This window comes from Labrus mixtus, chromosome 1 (genome assembly GCF_963584025.1).
Source record: "Labrus mixtus chromosome 1, fLabMix1.1, whole genome shotgun sequence".
Taxonomy (NCBI): Eukaryota; Metazoa; Chordata; class Actinopteri; order Labriformes; family Labridae; genus Labrus; species Labrus mixtus.
In genome coordinates, this window is record NC_083612.1 from 35412436 (window position 1) to 35431048 (window position 18613).

Sequence of the window (18613 nt, forward strand, 5' to 3'; positions counted from 1 at the left end):
CTAGTCCTTGACTAAAACAGCTTTACACACGGGGACTCGAGCTTCTCACTGTAGACAGTCATGACTCAGAGAGACATTTACAGAGGATATTCTTCATTTCTGCTGTATTTACGTGTGAAATGTTGCACATTCTTCTTTAAGTACATGGTTTAGATTTGCTGTATATCAAACTGTTACAGTTTAAAGTATTTGGGGTCCTCTGGTGGTCAGAACAGCTCCCTTTGTAACTTCATGTTTGTCAGTTGAAATAAGAAAAAATACTTTGCTTACAGGGTGAAATTATTGTTTTGTAGTACAACTAAACCAACAAACAGGAAACAAAGGCAGGAAACATGAGAGAAAATATAAGAAGATACTGGTCTAAGCCCCAGCTCAAAATTCTCTAGCCAAAATCACCAAGATACAGAGTGACTTAGAAACTCTGCAGTTCTCTACACCGAACAGACTGACACCTTCATTTCTTTGCTTTTCCAGTCTCCGCTATAAAATGTAACAAATAGTGGAATGAATAGGTGGGTAGATGATTTCAGCTGTAACCCTTGAGCAATGGTTCAGCACACACATGTTGAGTTAAAGGTTGAATGTGAAACAGGTGCTGACTCACAGGTACATGGTCAAAAGTGATATTAGTGACGTTGTTGTTCGGGCAGCTCTGCCAGGAGTTGTTGAGTCTGAAGCCAAAGGCACTGGTGTGTCGCCCGTCCAGTGCTGTGTATTTTCTAAAAGTACAGTTCTGCATGTTGATAGGCCCGTCGTAGATCTGCATGCCCCGGATAGGAAAATCACTGCAGGGAAACACACACACACAAATCACACACACACATTCATACACGTACTCCTCTGAGAAATGTCTTCTTTGGTATTCTTCTTAAAAAAATCCCAACTGTTTAAACAGTCCAAAAGGTAGGTGGAGGCGGGGCTAGTGGATGAACATACATCCCCTTCCTCATTATGTAACACTAGAAGCATGGGTTGAAGTCCCTTCTTATAATTTAGGGCTCACTTGAGCACCCAGGGGTGAAGAACCTTTTGAACATTTTTCCAAACTCGATTGTATTTTAAAGTAGTATTCTAAACATGCTGTGAACATGATATGGAAATACAATTGTGATTTTGTCGATGTTTTACTCTATCCACTTTCCTATATTCCTAAATAAATGCAAAAGCCCCCCCCCCCCCCCAAAAAAAAAAAAAAAAAAAGCTGTAAGCACTGGTACCTGACAATATCGCTAGAGTAGAAGCTCCAGGAATACCAACTTCTGCCCTAAACCTGACTGTACAACACTGACACTACCAGATTACCTAGGGGTCATGCTCAAACATATGTGATGTTCAAGTGGGCAAACACACTACAAGGATAAAATAACGAACCATAACAAGATACTAATATGTTTTTTATCATACACAATATACAGTAAGCATGCTTTACAAAGACATCCAAAACCAAAGTGTATTTTTAATGTGTTTCTGTCAAGCTGCAGAGTTGATTAATTGTAAATGTAAATGGTGGATGAGAGCTGAGTTACCCTTTTAAAGCAAAAAAATAAATAAAAAAATAGGGACATTTGTGACTTACATGCCATGTGGCAGGGTTCTGCCAGTAAAGTCAGAACCACCAGGGCCCCAGATGTGGTTGTCAGGCAGGGGCCTCCCACGATTTTCACTTTCGCCAACAAACAAAGAATTTATCACCTGCTGATGAGCGCCGTCATCGTCTGGGAAAGTCCCTCCACTGCACACACAAAATGGGAGCGTTATAGTGTGAAGGTGTAGGAGCAATTATTTAACTTTGATTTAGGATATAAAGTTTAAAAAAATAATGTATTCTAATGAAATTCAATACAGTGGAAATCAAGTTTCTATTCTTGTAACTGTGCTAGCAGACAGGCGCCAGATCACCTCGTGGTTATGTCAGACGCCACATATACAGAGGCTACAGTCCTCGTTGCAGTGGCTGTGGGTTCAAATCCGACCTCAGCCCTTTGCCGCATATCATTCCAGACTCTCTCCTCCCAACATTGCCTTTCTCTCCTCAGCTTATTAATCAGCTTATTTAAACCATGATGGGGTAATGGAGGGTCAAAAACAACCACAACAAAAAATATGAATTCATAAGTTAATTAAAACAAAAGAGTGACCACCACAGAGCAATGTGCCATAACCCACAGCTTAGAAAAAAAAAACACTTAAATGAATTCTTTGTTCAACTTTTCCTGAGCACAATAACCCTGACTACTACTTTTAGAAATATCTGAATGTCAAAATAATAACTTGAGAATATAAGTGTAAATATAGCCTTTGTGACATCCACAAAAGTCTCTTGTCCTTTAGGAGTCCGGTGCTCGGCCGGTGCCATCTTCAGCCCTCGATAGGCATCTCAACAACCTTATTGTATATGTGTTTCTATCTGCAGGGCTCTGCACCTAGTGGGCAGTTACCTATGCTCATTTGGAAAACGGGCACTCCCTTTCAATTTCTGAACACAAAGTGATAACATAACAGCAAAGAATTCAGTCATTTAAGAGCAGGCCGGTGAATCTGACAGAGAGAAGTCTTAGAAATCCTCTTTAGAACAACTTAAGAAAAATCTAATGAAAATTCTTAAGAAGATATTGGTGAATGAGGCCCGTTGTGTAAACTTACTTACAGGCGTTTGTGTAAAATCCAAGGCACCCAGCTAATTTTATTCACAATGAATCAAAATGCATCCTCAGCAGGAGTAAGAACATTGATTTAACAGGGTGGAGGTGGGCTTACCTTGCAAGAGTGAGGCCGATGCCATTATCAGCAAATCTAAGCAAGAAAGGGAGAATATAATTACTCAGAGAACAGAGTCTAAAATGTTATTCAACCTGGATACTTTTCTCCCTTTCAACTCACTGTCATCTAACAAAACCTGTGAATTCATAATGGTTTCTATCACAGTCAGTATCATTGAAAGTTGAAAAACAAAATCCATATAAAGATAGGTGGTTTATTTACTTGGTCAAAGTATTGCTTCATTTTGTGATACTCACTGGCAGTCATCCAACCAGACGTCCCCTCCTCTCAGCCAGGCTCCATGGTCCTGGTTCTTAAAGGCTACAAAGTGGTGGATAAGAGCAGGAATTCTTGGTTTGAACGGGTCAGCGTCCTGGTGAGGGCCATACCTAAACCATACAGCAGTCCCACCAAAACAAAAAAAACAGAGTGGAAAAGACTTCATTAGCATCTGATTGAATTTGCTATTAATTTAAGAGTGACATACAAACACTAAGGAATTATATAAGTGTGAGTACATTTCTCAATAGACATTTAAAAGCACAGAAATGTTGCAGAATTACAATAAAACATTTCTCATTGTAATTCTGCAACATGTTTTAGGTCAAAATAATAATTATGGTTATTTTGATAATGGGTTTCCAGTTATGGTTCACAGTTAAGGTGAGAGATTGTCTCAGCTGTTCTTTGCTGTGCTTGTATTATAAACTGTCTTTTAAAATTGACTTCAGCCACATCAAAACCTTTGACCATAAAATGAACTGCTGATGAATTTGTCAACAGAGAACAGGGCAGCGGTTGTGTTGTGTATGTCTGTGTTTGTGTGTGTGTGTGTGTGTGTGTGTGTGTGTGTGTGTGTGTGTGTGTGTGTGTGTGTGTGTGTGTGTGTGTGTGTGTGTGTGTGTGTGTGTGTGTGTGTGTGTGTGTTTGTGTGTGTGTATTTTTTTTAACGTCTTCAATACATGACCACACATTGCCATCAATCATGTTTCTCTAATCGTGGAAAGGCAAAAACCATGATCACTTCTATAATTAAATGAATTGTGCAACACTTGATCAGAGTTCAAGGGCGCATGTAGCCTAGTGGTTGGTGCCTGCAGTGCGCCCCATGTATGGAGGTTAAAGTCCTCTAAACTTTCAGGCATTCCTCACTCTCTCTCTCCTCGATTTCTGACTCTATCTGCTGTCCTGTCTCTCAAGGTCGAAAAATACAACTGAACAAAACCCCCACTAGATCAGAGTTCCACCAATCAAAGAAGGTCAGAGTGTCTCCACAACACTCCTTTGCCTTGCTGTAATACATCATCAAGATATATGAAGATGCATTTGGATTTTAAGTTCTGATAAAATGCACAGTTTGAGGAGAAGGAAAGTTATATTATGGATATCTTTTTTTTCTGCTGATACAAGAAACAATTGGATCAACAACAAAAATCTAGTGATCCCATCCAAAACTATTGCCCTACTAAACATGATCCTTACAGAAAAACACTCACACTAAATCATACTGGCTTGTCTTCAGTTGGTAATACAGGATGTTTATTTGTCACAGGATGTGCTGAGGAGTCTTACCTGGCTCCAATCAAAGACAGGAAGGGTCTCTTGTCCTTGTCGTTTGCCAGCGTAGTCTTAACTCCATTATCCAGGATCATACCGGCCTGGAATGAAAAGAACAACATGATGTTAAGTAGTGTGGGATATTGATTAAAAATGATAAAGAATAAAGCAACGACATAATTTATCCTCGCCCCTTCATAATACCAAATGACTAACTAATACTAACTGTTTGTTATGTAATTATTTAAACCTTCATTGATTTTTTCCTTTAACATATTCAAATTGCAAATGTTTCACTCAGTCAACAATGAGTTTGTTTGCTCCTCTGAAACTCATTCAATGTGAAAGCTTTATATTCAGAGGCTGATCAGTTGTTGCATTATTAATGCATTTTTAATGATTGCTAAATTGACTGCAGACTCCAAATTCTGTAAATATGAAGATGACGTGGATTCTCATATTTAGATTTGAAGGGTTGCTGACCAAGCTGCCATATTTGGGGAGTTGGACTCGACCAGTTCTGGGCTGACAGTTTGGGGATTTAATGGAATAAAGCTGCCAACACAGCTTGGCCTGCTTGGAGAGCAGATTGCATCTTAAATAATTTGATTCATGAAGAGCTTTCATTAAGTCATGTTACTTCAAATATTCAAGCTTTTGTGTGATAGACTAAAACTAATGATCTATCCATTGACATTAAAACAGGACAGACTCCACACATCACCACAGTCATATCAACATCTATCAAGCTGTAATGGATAGGACGTCAAGCCTGGCCCACACTAAAAGATTTGAAACATCTCAACAGATTTTTGAAACATGAAAAGACCCCACACATGACGACAGTTTTGTTTAACAAATGATGACACAATCTACTTAAAGTTCACTGCAATGAAGGAATAGAGACTATTTTTAAACTCAAATCTTAACTAGAAAGTTTTTAACAACATATGAATGCACGATCCTGTATCTAGATGTTACGTAAAATTGTGATTGAAACAAATCTCTGAATAGTTTCCCTTTTTGAATCAAAGACATCATTGTGGTGTCAGTACTCAACCTGACACAACCTTTCCACTCATAAACATCCTTGGGTTGCAGCCTGACATGAGTTATGCTCCTATTAGGATGATCTAAATTAAAAGTGAAGATGGATGGGTAAAATGAAATATAAAGAGAGGGGATCGCTTTTTGGGGATGAGAAAATAAGGATATAACAACAACAATTTCCCTCTACCAGTGCTTCATAAATCTCTCTCTGCATGAGCTGAGCTGTGCTCGAGGCCTCAGGCGCCTCCCAAACTCTCATGTCCTCTCCATCTCTTCCGTCTCCCTGACTCCGTCCTCTTTCTTTCTTATCTGTTTTTTTTCCATTCTTACTCTTTGCCTTTTGCTCTTCTTCTCTTCTTCTCCACTGACACTGTGAACTTGTTTTTCCCCATCCTTTGCTATTAAGGATGGAGTATTTCCAATACTCCACAGACATTTAAGTCAATGAAAAATCTCTGTCTAAATATAACATTTGAAGTAGTGAGCTCCATGTCAATACACTGCAACAGCTTTTGTCACCCTTGCAGAAACAACACTAATCAGTTCAGACTTCTCTTGAATAAAAATAACATGCGTATAGGTAATCGGATAACAAGTGCATAGCAATACACAAGATTAATTATATACTTTAGTTATCCAGAGTCAATCTTAAAACCTATCTGCAATCATCGTCTATCCCCCAAACCCATGCAGGGTGGCTGTGGCTCAGTTGGTAGAGTTGTTGGGTTCGATTCCCAGCTGGGCAACATGTCCGATGTGTCCTTGGGCAAGACACTTAAGCCCGAATTGCTGTGTGAATGTGTAGGTGTGACATGCAGTGTAAGAGAGCTTTGAGTAGTATGAAGACTAGAAAAGCGCTATATAAGCTCAAGTCCATTTATCGTGTACTTCCGGTGCAGGCAGCAGATTGTTGAAATTTCCAGGCAAGCAATAATGTCTGCAGCATAAACTCTGTCATTTGTTGGTCCATTATATCGCCAGTATAGCACCTGTTCATCTGGTTTTAGTGATTTCCAGTTCAACAGAAGATGAAAGTTACACATGGGCTATTTATTTAACAGGCCTTAATATCAACATCATGACGCAGACTTGTTCAGAGTAAAAATGTCAGATCGATCATTTATTATGTGTTTCAGGTAGTGGAAAGCTGATTGACTTTCACGAGTTGTTGCTGAAGTTTAAGTGTGTCAGATCTATATCGGTTCCAAATTTCTTATTTGCTACTCAAAGTGCTTTTACACTGCATGTCACACCTACACATTCACACACTGATGGTAGTGTTCTATGTAGTATCATCCATCAGAAGTAACTAATCCCATTCATACACCACCACTGAAGCAGTATTATCCTTTGTGGAAGCAGATTTTCAAGAGTCTCACTTGAAACAAAAACTACTCATTGCTTACTCATTAGTTTCTCAAACCCAACGTTGAAACCATGCAGCCAATTATTTTTGTTAAAGCGCACCACCAATCACTTAATGATTACAATTCTCAGATCTCCTTTATGACACAAGTTCTTAGTACAGACAAATCAATAATAGTAGATCACGTCATGTGAACACTGTTTATGTTGTTTTTGGACTGAATCAGTTTTGAGGGCTAAAGGTTATCACTTATCAGACTATTATGTCACATCATCAGGAAATCATTTTGTGTGTGTTCTTTAAAGCACTCTTTCCAGCTTCTATATGAATTGGTAGGTTTGGGAAAAGCTTATGAAAGAAAAGAAAATAGTCCGGAAAGCACAGGGCTCGTGTTAAGAAGTTTTTTTTGGCACAAAAGGTAAAATTCCACTCTGCCTGTCATCAGACTCACCCTGTAGTTGGAGTGGGCTCTGTTGTTGGTAAATTGGCCCATAGGTGTGTGTTCAGTTTGTCCTGGAGCATAGAGCCCCTCTGAAGGACCGGTGGGAACATGGTGGAAGACGAACCAGAAACCTGTTTCCTGAAGGGTCAAACACAAACATGTCAATCTAAAGAGAGCATGCCAATACTTATGACTAGAAAAGTAGGACCATCATGGGCCCAACACAACAAACACATATTCACTCCCACACACATCCAGTAACTCCATCCTCTGCTTTGAAACCACAAGTCTGTTTTCTGTTTTTCTCCTCAGGTATGCAAATTATAATAGTAATTACATGGAGGATAAATTACACTCTGTTCCATCTGACATATTCTCAAGAATTCCCAGAAGTGTGATCATAATTGGCATTCTATTATAGTGAGAATGTGGCAGTGCCAGCGTCTGTTGTCTGCCTGAGTCTGGAGTTAATAGAAGCACACATCCATTAATCTGGTCTGGCAACCTGGTAATAAGATAGACCTCGTCCTGAAGGAAGGGAGGGGAGTCTGAGAAACGGAGAAGCTTACCTCTGAGCCTGCAGCAGCACAGTTGATGAGGTTGTTATTGGGGTTGGCGATCCAGAAAGTTGAAGTTGCGCTGTGTGGGAAAGAAAAAAGTGAAGCGTTTTGTTATTGGGTTGGTTATTATGTGTTACCTGAAATAAGCATGATCTAGAAACACAGTTAAGCAGTGAGTACAGTATGTTATTCTTCTTTTCTCTAGTCCCTCAATTAAACAACTTTTATATGTGAGGGGAGGAGTCAGTCCAGGCGATGTAAACAAAGTGAAGATAGGACTCTGAAAACTCTGAAAACATCACAGACAGTGGGACTCGGGTGTTACACCCATTGTAGACAGTCATGACTCACAGAGTTATTTTCAGAGGAGATACTTGATTTCTATTATATTTAAGTGTGAAAAATCACATAGAAAGACTTTAAAGTTAGGGCTTGACATTAAATGGTAAATGGACCTGAGCTTGTGTAGCGCTTTTCTAGTATTCTGACTACTCAAAGCTCTTTTACACCGCAGGTCACACCTACACATTCACACACTGATGGTATAGGCTGTAAAGTGACCATCAGAAGTAACTAATCCCATTCACACTCCACCGACTAAGCAGCAGGAGCAACTTGGGGTTAAGTTCCCAAGGACACATCGGACATGTAGCTTCAGGAGCTGGGGATCGAACCCTCGACCTCCTGGTTGGTAGAGGACAGACTCTACCCACTGAGCAACAGATGCACAATTGAAAGACTCTGGGCCAGCTGATTGAATACTCAGGCCAGAGGAAATACCATCTTAAAAATATATAGTATATATAATAGTAACAAATCATTGATAGTTTCACATTATTTTTCTGTGATCATGTTGTTTGTCAAGATTCTTCTATGAAATGAATGTTTATTTCTGCTACAGCATAAACATTTCATAAATTCCAGAAAGTGTGTCAAAGTTAACAGACTGCAGGTGCCCTTCCTCACTACACACAGATTGAACACTTAGAAACTGATTGTTGCGCATGTTTTGTCTCATGAACTAGTGTGGAAATTGTTTTTAAACCACTGGAAAATCCACATTTAAAGAGAAGATTAACAGGATAGGCTAGGGGGGGTTACAGAGAGTATGAAAGCACAAGGGAGAGAAAGTTCCAGCCACTCTGTCCAGACTGCTGGAGTTGGATGGAACACAATGCAGCAATGCAGAAGATGTTGTTTTTTTGCCAAATGTGCTGATCATTGTTGACATAGACAGACATGTGAGATGAATCAGAAAAAAAGTTTTAAATAAATGACTTGAAAAGCCACTGGCCCTCTTTAACTAAATGTCAACTCCTGATTTAAGACTGCATGAATTCACATTCTAAACAAACTAAACTGCCATTACTAACAATCACTTAACCCCTAGCAGTTCAATCATTAATACATCAAATAAAAACAACAAGTGTACTGCTTCACTGGATTCTCACAATTAGCCAACAGATTACAATAGGTGACCATTTAAAGTCTGCCTCTCTTTTCACTACTGCCTCTGGGAATGGTATTTATGGATGCAGAGAGTTTTTTTTATCTTGTTTTATATCCGTTAATTATCAATATGCATCATATCATCTATAATATTTCCTGCAAAATAATAAGTTTCACAGCATGTCAAAATTCTTAAACTTGAGATTTTATCATTTAACTGTCCTTCTGTGACCAAAGGATATTATTAATTAAATATATTTTTTTACATTCTGCACTCCCTCAGCCCTGGACAAAACCAATCAATGTATCATTAAGGCCTGGGTAGCTATTTATATGTTTAGTCAATGGAAGGGACTAATGGAAGAGGCACACTGCAGTCTAGAGTCTCTGTTCACAGTGTCACACTGAGTGACAGCTTCAGGTTCAGAATGTCTCAGTAGATCTGTGCACTATTTTGTCATGATGGTCATGACTGTACAATGAGTTATGATTGGTACGGACATTTTAGCAATTGCTGAATGTTGGTGAAGACCGGTCTCTACCCAATTCTTCTCCCTTGGTCAAGAGTTGTACTTCAGGTACTGTAAGAGGAGCAAGTGGCAGACACAGTATTTGTTCATTCTAAGGGCACAGTTAGCAGTATTTGACCAATCATAAACAAGAACATGTCTGCCACCAGCAGACTGTCATATTCAAAAAAACTTAGAGCAAACTATGACATCATTTAAAGTCCAGTCAAGGTACCAAGGTATTGAACTCTTGGTACCTTCTGATAAGTGAACGGGGTTCACTTATCAGAAGTGAACCCCGTTCCTAGTACTGATAACCCAGAATGAACCGTGAGGTTAACTGAGTGTGTGAGTGAGTGAGTGAGAGAGGGAGCGAGCGAGTGAGCGAGTGAGTGAGCGAGAGAGTGAGTGAGTGAGTGTTGTATGTTCACACTCGAGCTTGTTCTCCATATTTAGCTTTTTATTTTTGACTTTTGATTGTTTGCTTATTTTCTACCATCTGAACTTTTCTCACTGAACTCTTATTAATTGTTTTCGATTAATCTGCAAATTCTTCTCTGTGCCTTATTGTGAGCGTACAGCTCCAAAGCCCCAGTCACCCATACACTTAGAATATCATTATAGTTCCATTTGCATCTATGTGAAAAAAGAAGCTTAGGGTAATGAATATGAATAGAACAGCAAATATGCAGTTTAGCTCCACAGCAGCTTACAGCATGACAGCCTAACATCTTAAACTTCTCCACTTTTTTTCAGCCCTCTGATCTCTTATTTTTGCTCATTCCTGGGTCTTTGTCTCCCTTCTCCTCTCTTCTAAACCTTTTCTTAATATGTTGCTGTTTCTGCTTGATAACTGGCTTAGGGGAAAATGGAGGAACAATTTACTTTTAAACTGCCAGAATTAAGTTCATGTCTAACTTAAAAAATAAATCTGTCCTTCTATCAACCTTTTCAGATTTCTTCATAGCATAACTGTCTCTGCCCACTTACTCCCCTACTTTCCATTATTTGCATTTTTCAACCAATAGACTGTGTGCACAGATCTGTCTGTCTAACTATCAGCTAAGGACCATAATGTGCTGCACTCCTCTCCCAAACCCACTCTTGTCAGTGCCAACGTTCAAATGGGGGAGCACTGCTTGTAGAAATAATCATCATGGCAAGGCCGGTAAAGGCTAATCTCTAAGGTCCCTAAGTCCCTCTTTGTAGTATCAAACTCACTGGCACTGACTGTTATTTTCTTTGCATATCTTTAGCTTGCTAATACTCTCTTTGTTTAACAATAAGGCACACACTCATGTTTTGTTTAAGGCAAAGTAAAGAGTGATTGAGTGGTGGCAGTTAACAGGTAGAGACTCCCATAGAGGTGAGTAGTCAAGCAGATGCTTAGGATCATTACTTTAAGAACTACAATGGAACCAGCAGGATAAGCGGTTCTTCTGTGTTTTCCTCATAATAACACAATAACACACGAGGTTAACTGAGTTGTATGTAAGCACAATTAGCATTCTTTCATTTCAGTGCTGGTTGATAAGCCAGAGTTGGTCTGATTGTCCCTTGCTTATGCACATGTATGTGTTTAGGAAGAATGACTTTGGAACAGTGGATTTGGATACTCTCTGCTGCTGTCTCACAGCATACAGAATACTGCAGCCAAGATGGATAATTATTTATTCAACAAATGTAGACATACCCAAGCACACATGTTCATTGACTTTTAGAATAAGCTTAATTTTAGTGAAATTTAGACTGCAGATTTAATAGCGAATGTGTTAAGCAAAAAAAAAAAATGAGTTTGTTGATATGTGAAATCAGATATGTTGACTATTATTGTAAAAGCACAACATTAAGTTTGCGAACAAAAACAGAAAAAAACATGTTGCTGTTTGTTCTGCAGCAGATTGCTTTAATAAATATTTTTTATAGACCGCATGCTAAAGCATGCCTAGGCACACATGCACACCCACACCCACACCCACACCCACACCCACACCCACACACACACACACACACACACATGCACATCCAAAATTGTTATATAAGTGAAAATATTACCGTCAGCACATTCATCGGTCTCCTGCAAATCTGAGCAAAATTTCTTGTTCTAGTCCAAGCACTTAAATACAACACATGCACAATTCATAAATGACAGGGGAGAGACAGGAGTAGCCACAAGGGAGAGTACAAAAATCTGTTTAGAATTGAATCATCATAAATATTAAGTGTAATCGTGTTTGATTCAATGGAAAGTTTTAAACTGCCATGTTATATAATGTTAGTATTTGGAAATCCAGGATACACTGATCCAGACTAGTTGGATAAGAAGTGCATTCCTATTATATATTCGTATATATTAACAAGCTGTTACTGATTATTACACGGCTGTGTTAAATTCTTGATTCTGATTGGCCAATTACACATAGCCAAGGTCTGCTATTCCTTTGTACAGATCACTGTTGTTAAGAACAACAAATTGTTATTGGAAAAGCAAACCATAGAATGCAGAATTTGTATTATATCAATGGGTGGAAAGAAGTCCAGTGAACTTGATGTAGTGTTTTGACTTTTGTAAAGGAAGAAAGAAGAGGATGTAAAAGCTATCACAGAGACATCTACAAAACTGAAGATGGCACGCGTAGTAAACACATAATGGAAACTGTTATGGGATGTGGGGGAGTTTGGAAATGGCTGAATTGAAAATGTTGACAGACTCCAACATGAGGAGGCAGGTTCTGCACTGATTTATGTTCACTTTGTCACTATTTCACTGTGAGTGGAATTGTTCAGTTTTGCTCATTTATGAAGGCTGTCTTGTATTTGATTAATTGTGTATCATGTTTTTACATCGTTTATACGTATATGGTAAATGGTAAATGGACTTGAGCTTATAAAGATCTTTTCTAGTCTTCAGATTACTCAAAGCTCTTTTACACCGCCTGTCACACCTACGCATTCACACACTACTACACTACTACTACACCGCTACTTCCGTGTTGTTTATTTACATCACGTCTTACCTCAGGAGACCCCCCCCCCTCTGACAGGGATACTCTCTTATATATATATATATATATATATATATATATATATATATATATATATATATATATATATACATATAGGTATATTGAGATTTTTTCAAATTGGAAAAAGTTGAAGAAAGAGTTGTGTCTGCGTTGAGACTCAGACTTATGTCAGAGTCAGATTCTGAATTTTTGGTAAAGAAATAAGTGTGCACATTGTATGCACATTGTGTGTACCTGCAGTCCTGGCGTGGGTTAGGCACATATCCTGGGTATGATCCTTCAGTGATGTCACGGCACATTTTGCTGTCTCTATCAGAAGGCAGCAAGGTCCCAGCGCGCACCATCAGACCAAGACAGTGGTCAAATGTGTTCCTCTCCTCTGCACCATCTTCTGTGAAGAAACAGTGGCCTAGAGTGTCATAGCCCACCACATCCTTTACCTGTAAGGCAGCACACAAACTTTAGACAGGCAGTACACCTTCAGAGACATTCTTATCTAAGGAAAGAAAATGGGTGTATTTCCAGGATGTCAAAGTATTAACATGATTGTTGAATAACAACCATTGAGCAATAAAACATGTTTTAAAGGGATACTTCACCCGTTGATACATGAATCTGTATTGACATTGGATCATATATGTAGAAATGTGAAATACATTTTGAAGTTGGTGCCTTCTTGGCTGAGAAAAGGCAGAAAGTGTCTTTTTGGCTCATGTGGATGAAAGACACCAAATCCCAGAATGCACCGCACCGCAGACCACTCCCACTAAGGTCAGGTTTACAGACATATTTACTTCAACACATGAGGCCGTTTCCTCAACTGATTCAGAGATTTCTTCCAGAATTGATCTTGTAAATTCCTGTCAGAAAACAGACTGTATGTCTGTGTCCATAGACAAACAGTGAGAGCACCGACACTACCAGTCCGCCCCAGCTCGAGCCGGCCCTGGCTCCTCGTCCTCACCACCGCCAACAGGCAGGTCTCCTATCTCGGCTGCAGCAGCTGCGGCGCTATATTGAGGCTCATAGAGATAGCCATGAAGATCCGATTCAAGCACAAGACCTTCAATATCCCCTTCATCCATTTCAGTTTGAAGTTGAATCATAAATTTTTCGCCATTGTCGGTTCTCATCAGCTTTCTCCATAGAGCCTGTTAGCATAGCTTCCAAGCAATATGGCGGACGTTAAGTTTAGTTTCTGGGAGTGAGGTCCCACCCACTGATCTGTGATTGGTCTGTAGCTTCAGTGGTCGAAAATATGAGGAACTAGCGTTGTAGTTTCACCCCGCTAACCATAACAACTTCCGATGACGCAAAATGAAGATATTTGCGTCACTGGAAGCTCCTTTACAGACTTAGAAATACAAAGATTTCACATCTCAGGGGAAAATGAGGGCGGGATGCACGACCATTCAAAAATACTACCAGGTTTCTAATGATGCAAAGATTAATGCAAATGGGTGAAGTATCCCTTTAAACAATCTATGCTTACCAGAAGTCCATTGGAGCCATGGATGGTTACACAGCGGGAAAAGGTGTGGTGGATGGATAAATCCCTGACGGAGGTTGGAGGGTCATAGCCTCCCCTATCGTCTACATCTCCATTCATATGGAAATGAACTGGATAGTGTCCCATTGTCTGCTGGCCCATATGCTGCATCTCCACTCCAGAAATATGAACTGACCTGAAGCCTCGCTCCACCTGATATTGACAGGAAATACTTTTCAGAGGGGAGGAAGTCTGCAAGGAAGGTGTAAGTAATGATAGAGATAACAAAAACATGAGTATGGCGAGATTGGAATAAACAAAAAGGCTTTCTGACCCTGCTGTTGTTTTTTATTATTTAACAATACAATTTGTAACAGAGATTGCTTCTCTCAGCACATGGCTGGCTGATACTAATGGAAATGCTAGTAATTGACACAACAGTATAAACACAAGTGTCGAAGCAGGAGAATGTTCTGAGGCGATCATTTTGAAGGGCTTTACTGAAAATCGTACTGAGGCTTTCATTTCCCAGTGTTTCCTTGCTTGTACGTGTTATACACACACCCATGTATGAGAAAAATGTGACATGAGCCTGTGATGGAAATTATAATAGGATATGATAGCATGCCCGGGGGAGAGAGAGACAACAAGGCAGCATAAAAATAACCAAAACCGGTCTCAGTTGTCTTCTTCTCTTGACATGCATGCAGGCTCAGACATAGATTATGGGTTTTGTTTCGGGTTGTACCTGTTCTGTTTTTAGTTTTAATCATACACCTGTGGTTACTTTTGATTTGATCAACATTCTTTGTGTGCTAAGATTGTCACAGCACATCCAGGGTCATGGCAAACCTTTTCATTCAAACAGAAGACACATCTCAGTACCTAATGGTATTTTTGAAAGCTATAATGCTGACCTGGAGTTGAAACCATTTTGTCAACTGCTAATATCAAAACACTAACTGTCAAGGTCAAAACAGCAGTCAGAAAAGAAACACAGCAGTGGTGGAAAAGTGTTCGTATGTAATTCACCTGGCAGTTGACAAGATTTTACCTTCAAATGTCCTCCAAAGGTGTCAAAGTAGAAGAACTTGCAGGCTTCGTTGGCATAGCAACTGGGCTCCATCTCACCGCGGATCAGTATGTTACGACTCAGTAAGCCCACCTCCGCCCTCATATCCACGCCGTCCACCTCCTGGCCAATGTGAACAAACTGGGCCTTACCTGCACTCACACACACACAAACAAACAAACACACCATATTCCTGATCAAACAATTAAACATTAAAACAATATAGAGAGAATGAGTTGTCCTGAATAGCTGTCTGTAGATCACTGTTTGTACAGTCGGCATGCAGATTATTTGTGGAGGATGATCTGTTTTCAGAGGTTGACTTAAATCCCATGATAAATAAAAAAACGTAGAGATGCAGCATGGTTTAGCAAGGTACATAAATATAAGGATAAAAATAGAATCGTGATATGTACTTCACCACTACTTAAGGGCTGTGGTACACTCCACAACAGTTATGTTCTGAACTCATCATCATTAATCTCATTTAGAACTGAAGTTCAACATGTTTAACAGTTATGGAGTCAAAATGAGAATCAAACCTGACTCATACGTCTCTCAGCTATCTCCAAACTCTTCCCATTACCAAGAAAAACAACACACCCCGGTTAGGGCATAACCCTTGTGGCTTGGCAGTTGACTTGATAATCCTTGCAAATACAGGAACGCTGCTATAAAGTGGCACGCAGGCAGGAATTAATGAAATGGATCAAAGTCAAGAGTGAGTGATAAAAGCTCTGAGCAGCAGACTGGGGCTAAACAAAAATAGGATTTTCTCTCTGGGAAGACAGAACTCCAAGACGTGAAGAGTCAAACAAATGACAGAGAAGGACGGGCAGAGGTATCTTACAATGCAACGGGACAGAAATGCCAGAGATTAAAATATATCCCAGGCTCTTAGTCTTCATTCTAAACAGAGGAAATGCAAAGTTGACCCTTTTTTGTGTGCAAATCATTGTCATCAATCAAAGCGAAAGCTGTAAAAGGACACACCCGGCTACAAATGCAATGATATGCTTTACAAAAAAAAAAAAAACATGTCTTATCACAATTGTTTGGAAGTACTTTTCAAGGCAGTGGTTAATTCAAAACCTTATACAGGAAAGGTTCATATAAATGGAGAGATACATTACAAACAGGCAGGTAACAGCTTTTGTCAACATATGTGTAAAACCATGTAAGTGGAGCCTTCAACCTTTTAAAGGGCACAGTAGAGTTCTTTTAAATTACGCTACTTGGTACAAGTTGAACTGGATTGATAGTACAGAATGTTTTCACAGCTACATTGTAACCTGTCAGTGTAGCCCTGCATGAAAAAAAAAAACAAGTGTAACAATGGTTTTCTTACCTTGAACCTTGACCTGGTTGGATGTGCAGGTAGAGCAAGGTAACAGGGTGAACTCTTCAGTCTGATGCATGGAGTAGTCAGTACTGGCCACCACCACCCGATCATTGGATCCCCAGCCCTCTGGTTTGTCAGCGAGTTCCAGAATGCTGCTATTGGACGATATGCCGATGGAAATGGAGACCTGCGGACGAACTATGAGGGGCGTAGAGTCAGAGCTCGCAGGATATAGCAAAGCTGCTACAAAGCAAATTAAAATCCATGGCTAAAATTCTAATGCTACAAAATGTAATCATAAATTCAATCAATCAAAGGAACCAGTCAATGTGAAGAAAGGCTGTTTCAGGACGATGCTTTTCATTGTGTTGTGAGACACTGGACCTGTGACCGCATTGACAGGCATAAAAAACAACAACTTTTTAAATCATCAGTGGTATTCCTGTCTGTATCCTTAATGGTTTTATCATAAAGAGGCGTCAGCATTAAGTATTATTTATTTCACAGAGGTACCTTGCTGAACTTGCTTGAGATTTTGCTAATTTATAATAGAACATGTTCTTCTTTTGGATGTTTTAAGGAGTTTTAAGAACTATGCAAACACCTTGTCTCTCATATTTCAGGCTTGTTTTACTTTTCTTTTCTGCATCACATTAAGTGTGTTTAAGCAATATTGCCTGGAAATCTTCTGTAAGGCATTCAGGGTATGTCTATCTGATTCTAAACTAACTTCCAAAGTTGGCTTGTCTTAATGGAAGAGGAGTGGTGGTACTCTGAGCTTCTTCTGGACATCTGACTTCCTCACACAGTTGTTATTGAGACACTACCAAGAAACCAAAAACTCTTTGCATCAACAATCCAATGTTAGGAAAAAAATGCTGACACAGCAAGAAAGCTTGATATCGTGATCCAGAATATTTAGACAAGTATAAACTCAATTTATGCCAAAATGTCAAGCTCTTGAGCTGTTACCAAAGGCTGATTGAATTACAGAAAAAAACACAATCTTCTACTATTTCTGAGTAGTCAGATTTGGTTTCTTTGACTGAAGGAGAGGATTTGATACCTGAAGCACAAACTTAGAATGAAATGACATGCATCAATGGTATGGATTTCTGTCCTGTAGATTTTGTTTTATCCATGTACACTTTATGTTAATAGCTGTGATTCTCAAAGCAAGTTACTGGTTAACTGGTGCTATACCTTACTCGTGCAGACTTCAAATACCCCCAACCCACCTTCCTCCACAAGGCACAAACACAAGCAAAGGTGGTGTGCTCTGTATACATCTCAGAATCATGCAAACACTCCACATAACACAAAGCAACACACACAGACATGGACACACAAGCCCTGACAGAGGTCCTCAACAGCTTCTTCTTTTTGGAAAGGTGCCTGTAACATTGGCTGTTGTGTGGTTGTGTTTCCCTGCACTAAGATGCTGGCTCCATGCATTCCAATCATAACTGTCTCCATGCACGCAAACAACACAAGCACAAGCACACCTCCACTGGAACACTGCCAGTGTCTGCATATAGGAGACATTATCAATCCTTTACATTCCCTTCTTTTCAAGTAAAGGCATTTAAGTGAAGAATTTAATGGATTCATTCATGCATACCAGACACTGACAGTGTGTGATTAATGTACCCAGTTTTCCACAGAGGAAGCGAACCCTGTAGTTTTGACAGATGCCATGAGCCTGGTCTTTGTTGAGGCAGACAAAGCCGTAGTCCTTGTGCTTCTTGTAGATCACATCTCCTGTCCGGTCGGATGGTGTGCCATCATAGGTTTCAGCCTTGACAAGGGAAAAAGGGAATGTCAAATAAAAACATGGTACTCCATACTTACAACTAAAAGTACTTCCAAAAGACCAAAGCAATATGTTTTGATATGTGACCAAGGAACATTTAGGGCTACCCTGGACAAATCAGGCCCTAAACAGTATTGTTAAATTTCAATGAGTTTTTATGTAAAATTATAAAATATCT

The 18613-nt window shown here is 39.5% G+C and overlaps 1 protein-coding gene across 1 annotated transcript in view; it reads right to left on the reverse strand.

The window, feature by feature from the left end:
- Window positions 1-18613, reverse strand: part of cemip (cell migration inducing hyaluronidase 1) — an 89500-nt gene that overhangs the window by 15805 nt on the left and 55082 nt on the right. The window contains exons 10-21 of the mRNA XM_061043144.1: window positions 18273-18420; window positions 16629-16820; window positions 15263-15432; window positions 14212-14421; window positions 12954-13159; window positions 7745-7814; window positions 7185-7313; window positions 4333-4418; window positions 3018-3149; window positions 2758-2793; window positions 1577-1732; window positions 605-785 (exon numbers count right to left, since the gene is read on the reverse strand). Coding sequence (XP_060899127.1) covers window positions 605-785; window positions 1577-1732; window positions 2758-2793; window positions 3018-3149; window positions 4333-4418; window positions 7185-7313; window positions 7745-7814; window positions 12954-13159; window positions 14212-14421; window positions 15263-15432; window positions 16629-16820; window positions 18273-18420 — 1716 coding nt within the window. The remainder of the gene's footprint in view (window positions 1-604; window positions 786-1576; window positions 1733-2757; window positions 2794-3017; window positions 3150-4332; window positions 4419-7184; window positions 7314-7744; window positions 7815-12953; window positions 13160-14211; window positions 14422-15262; window positions 15433-16628; window positions 16821-18272; window positions 18421-18613) is intronic.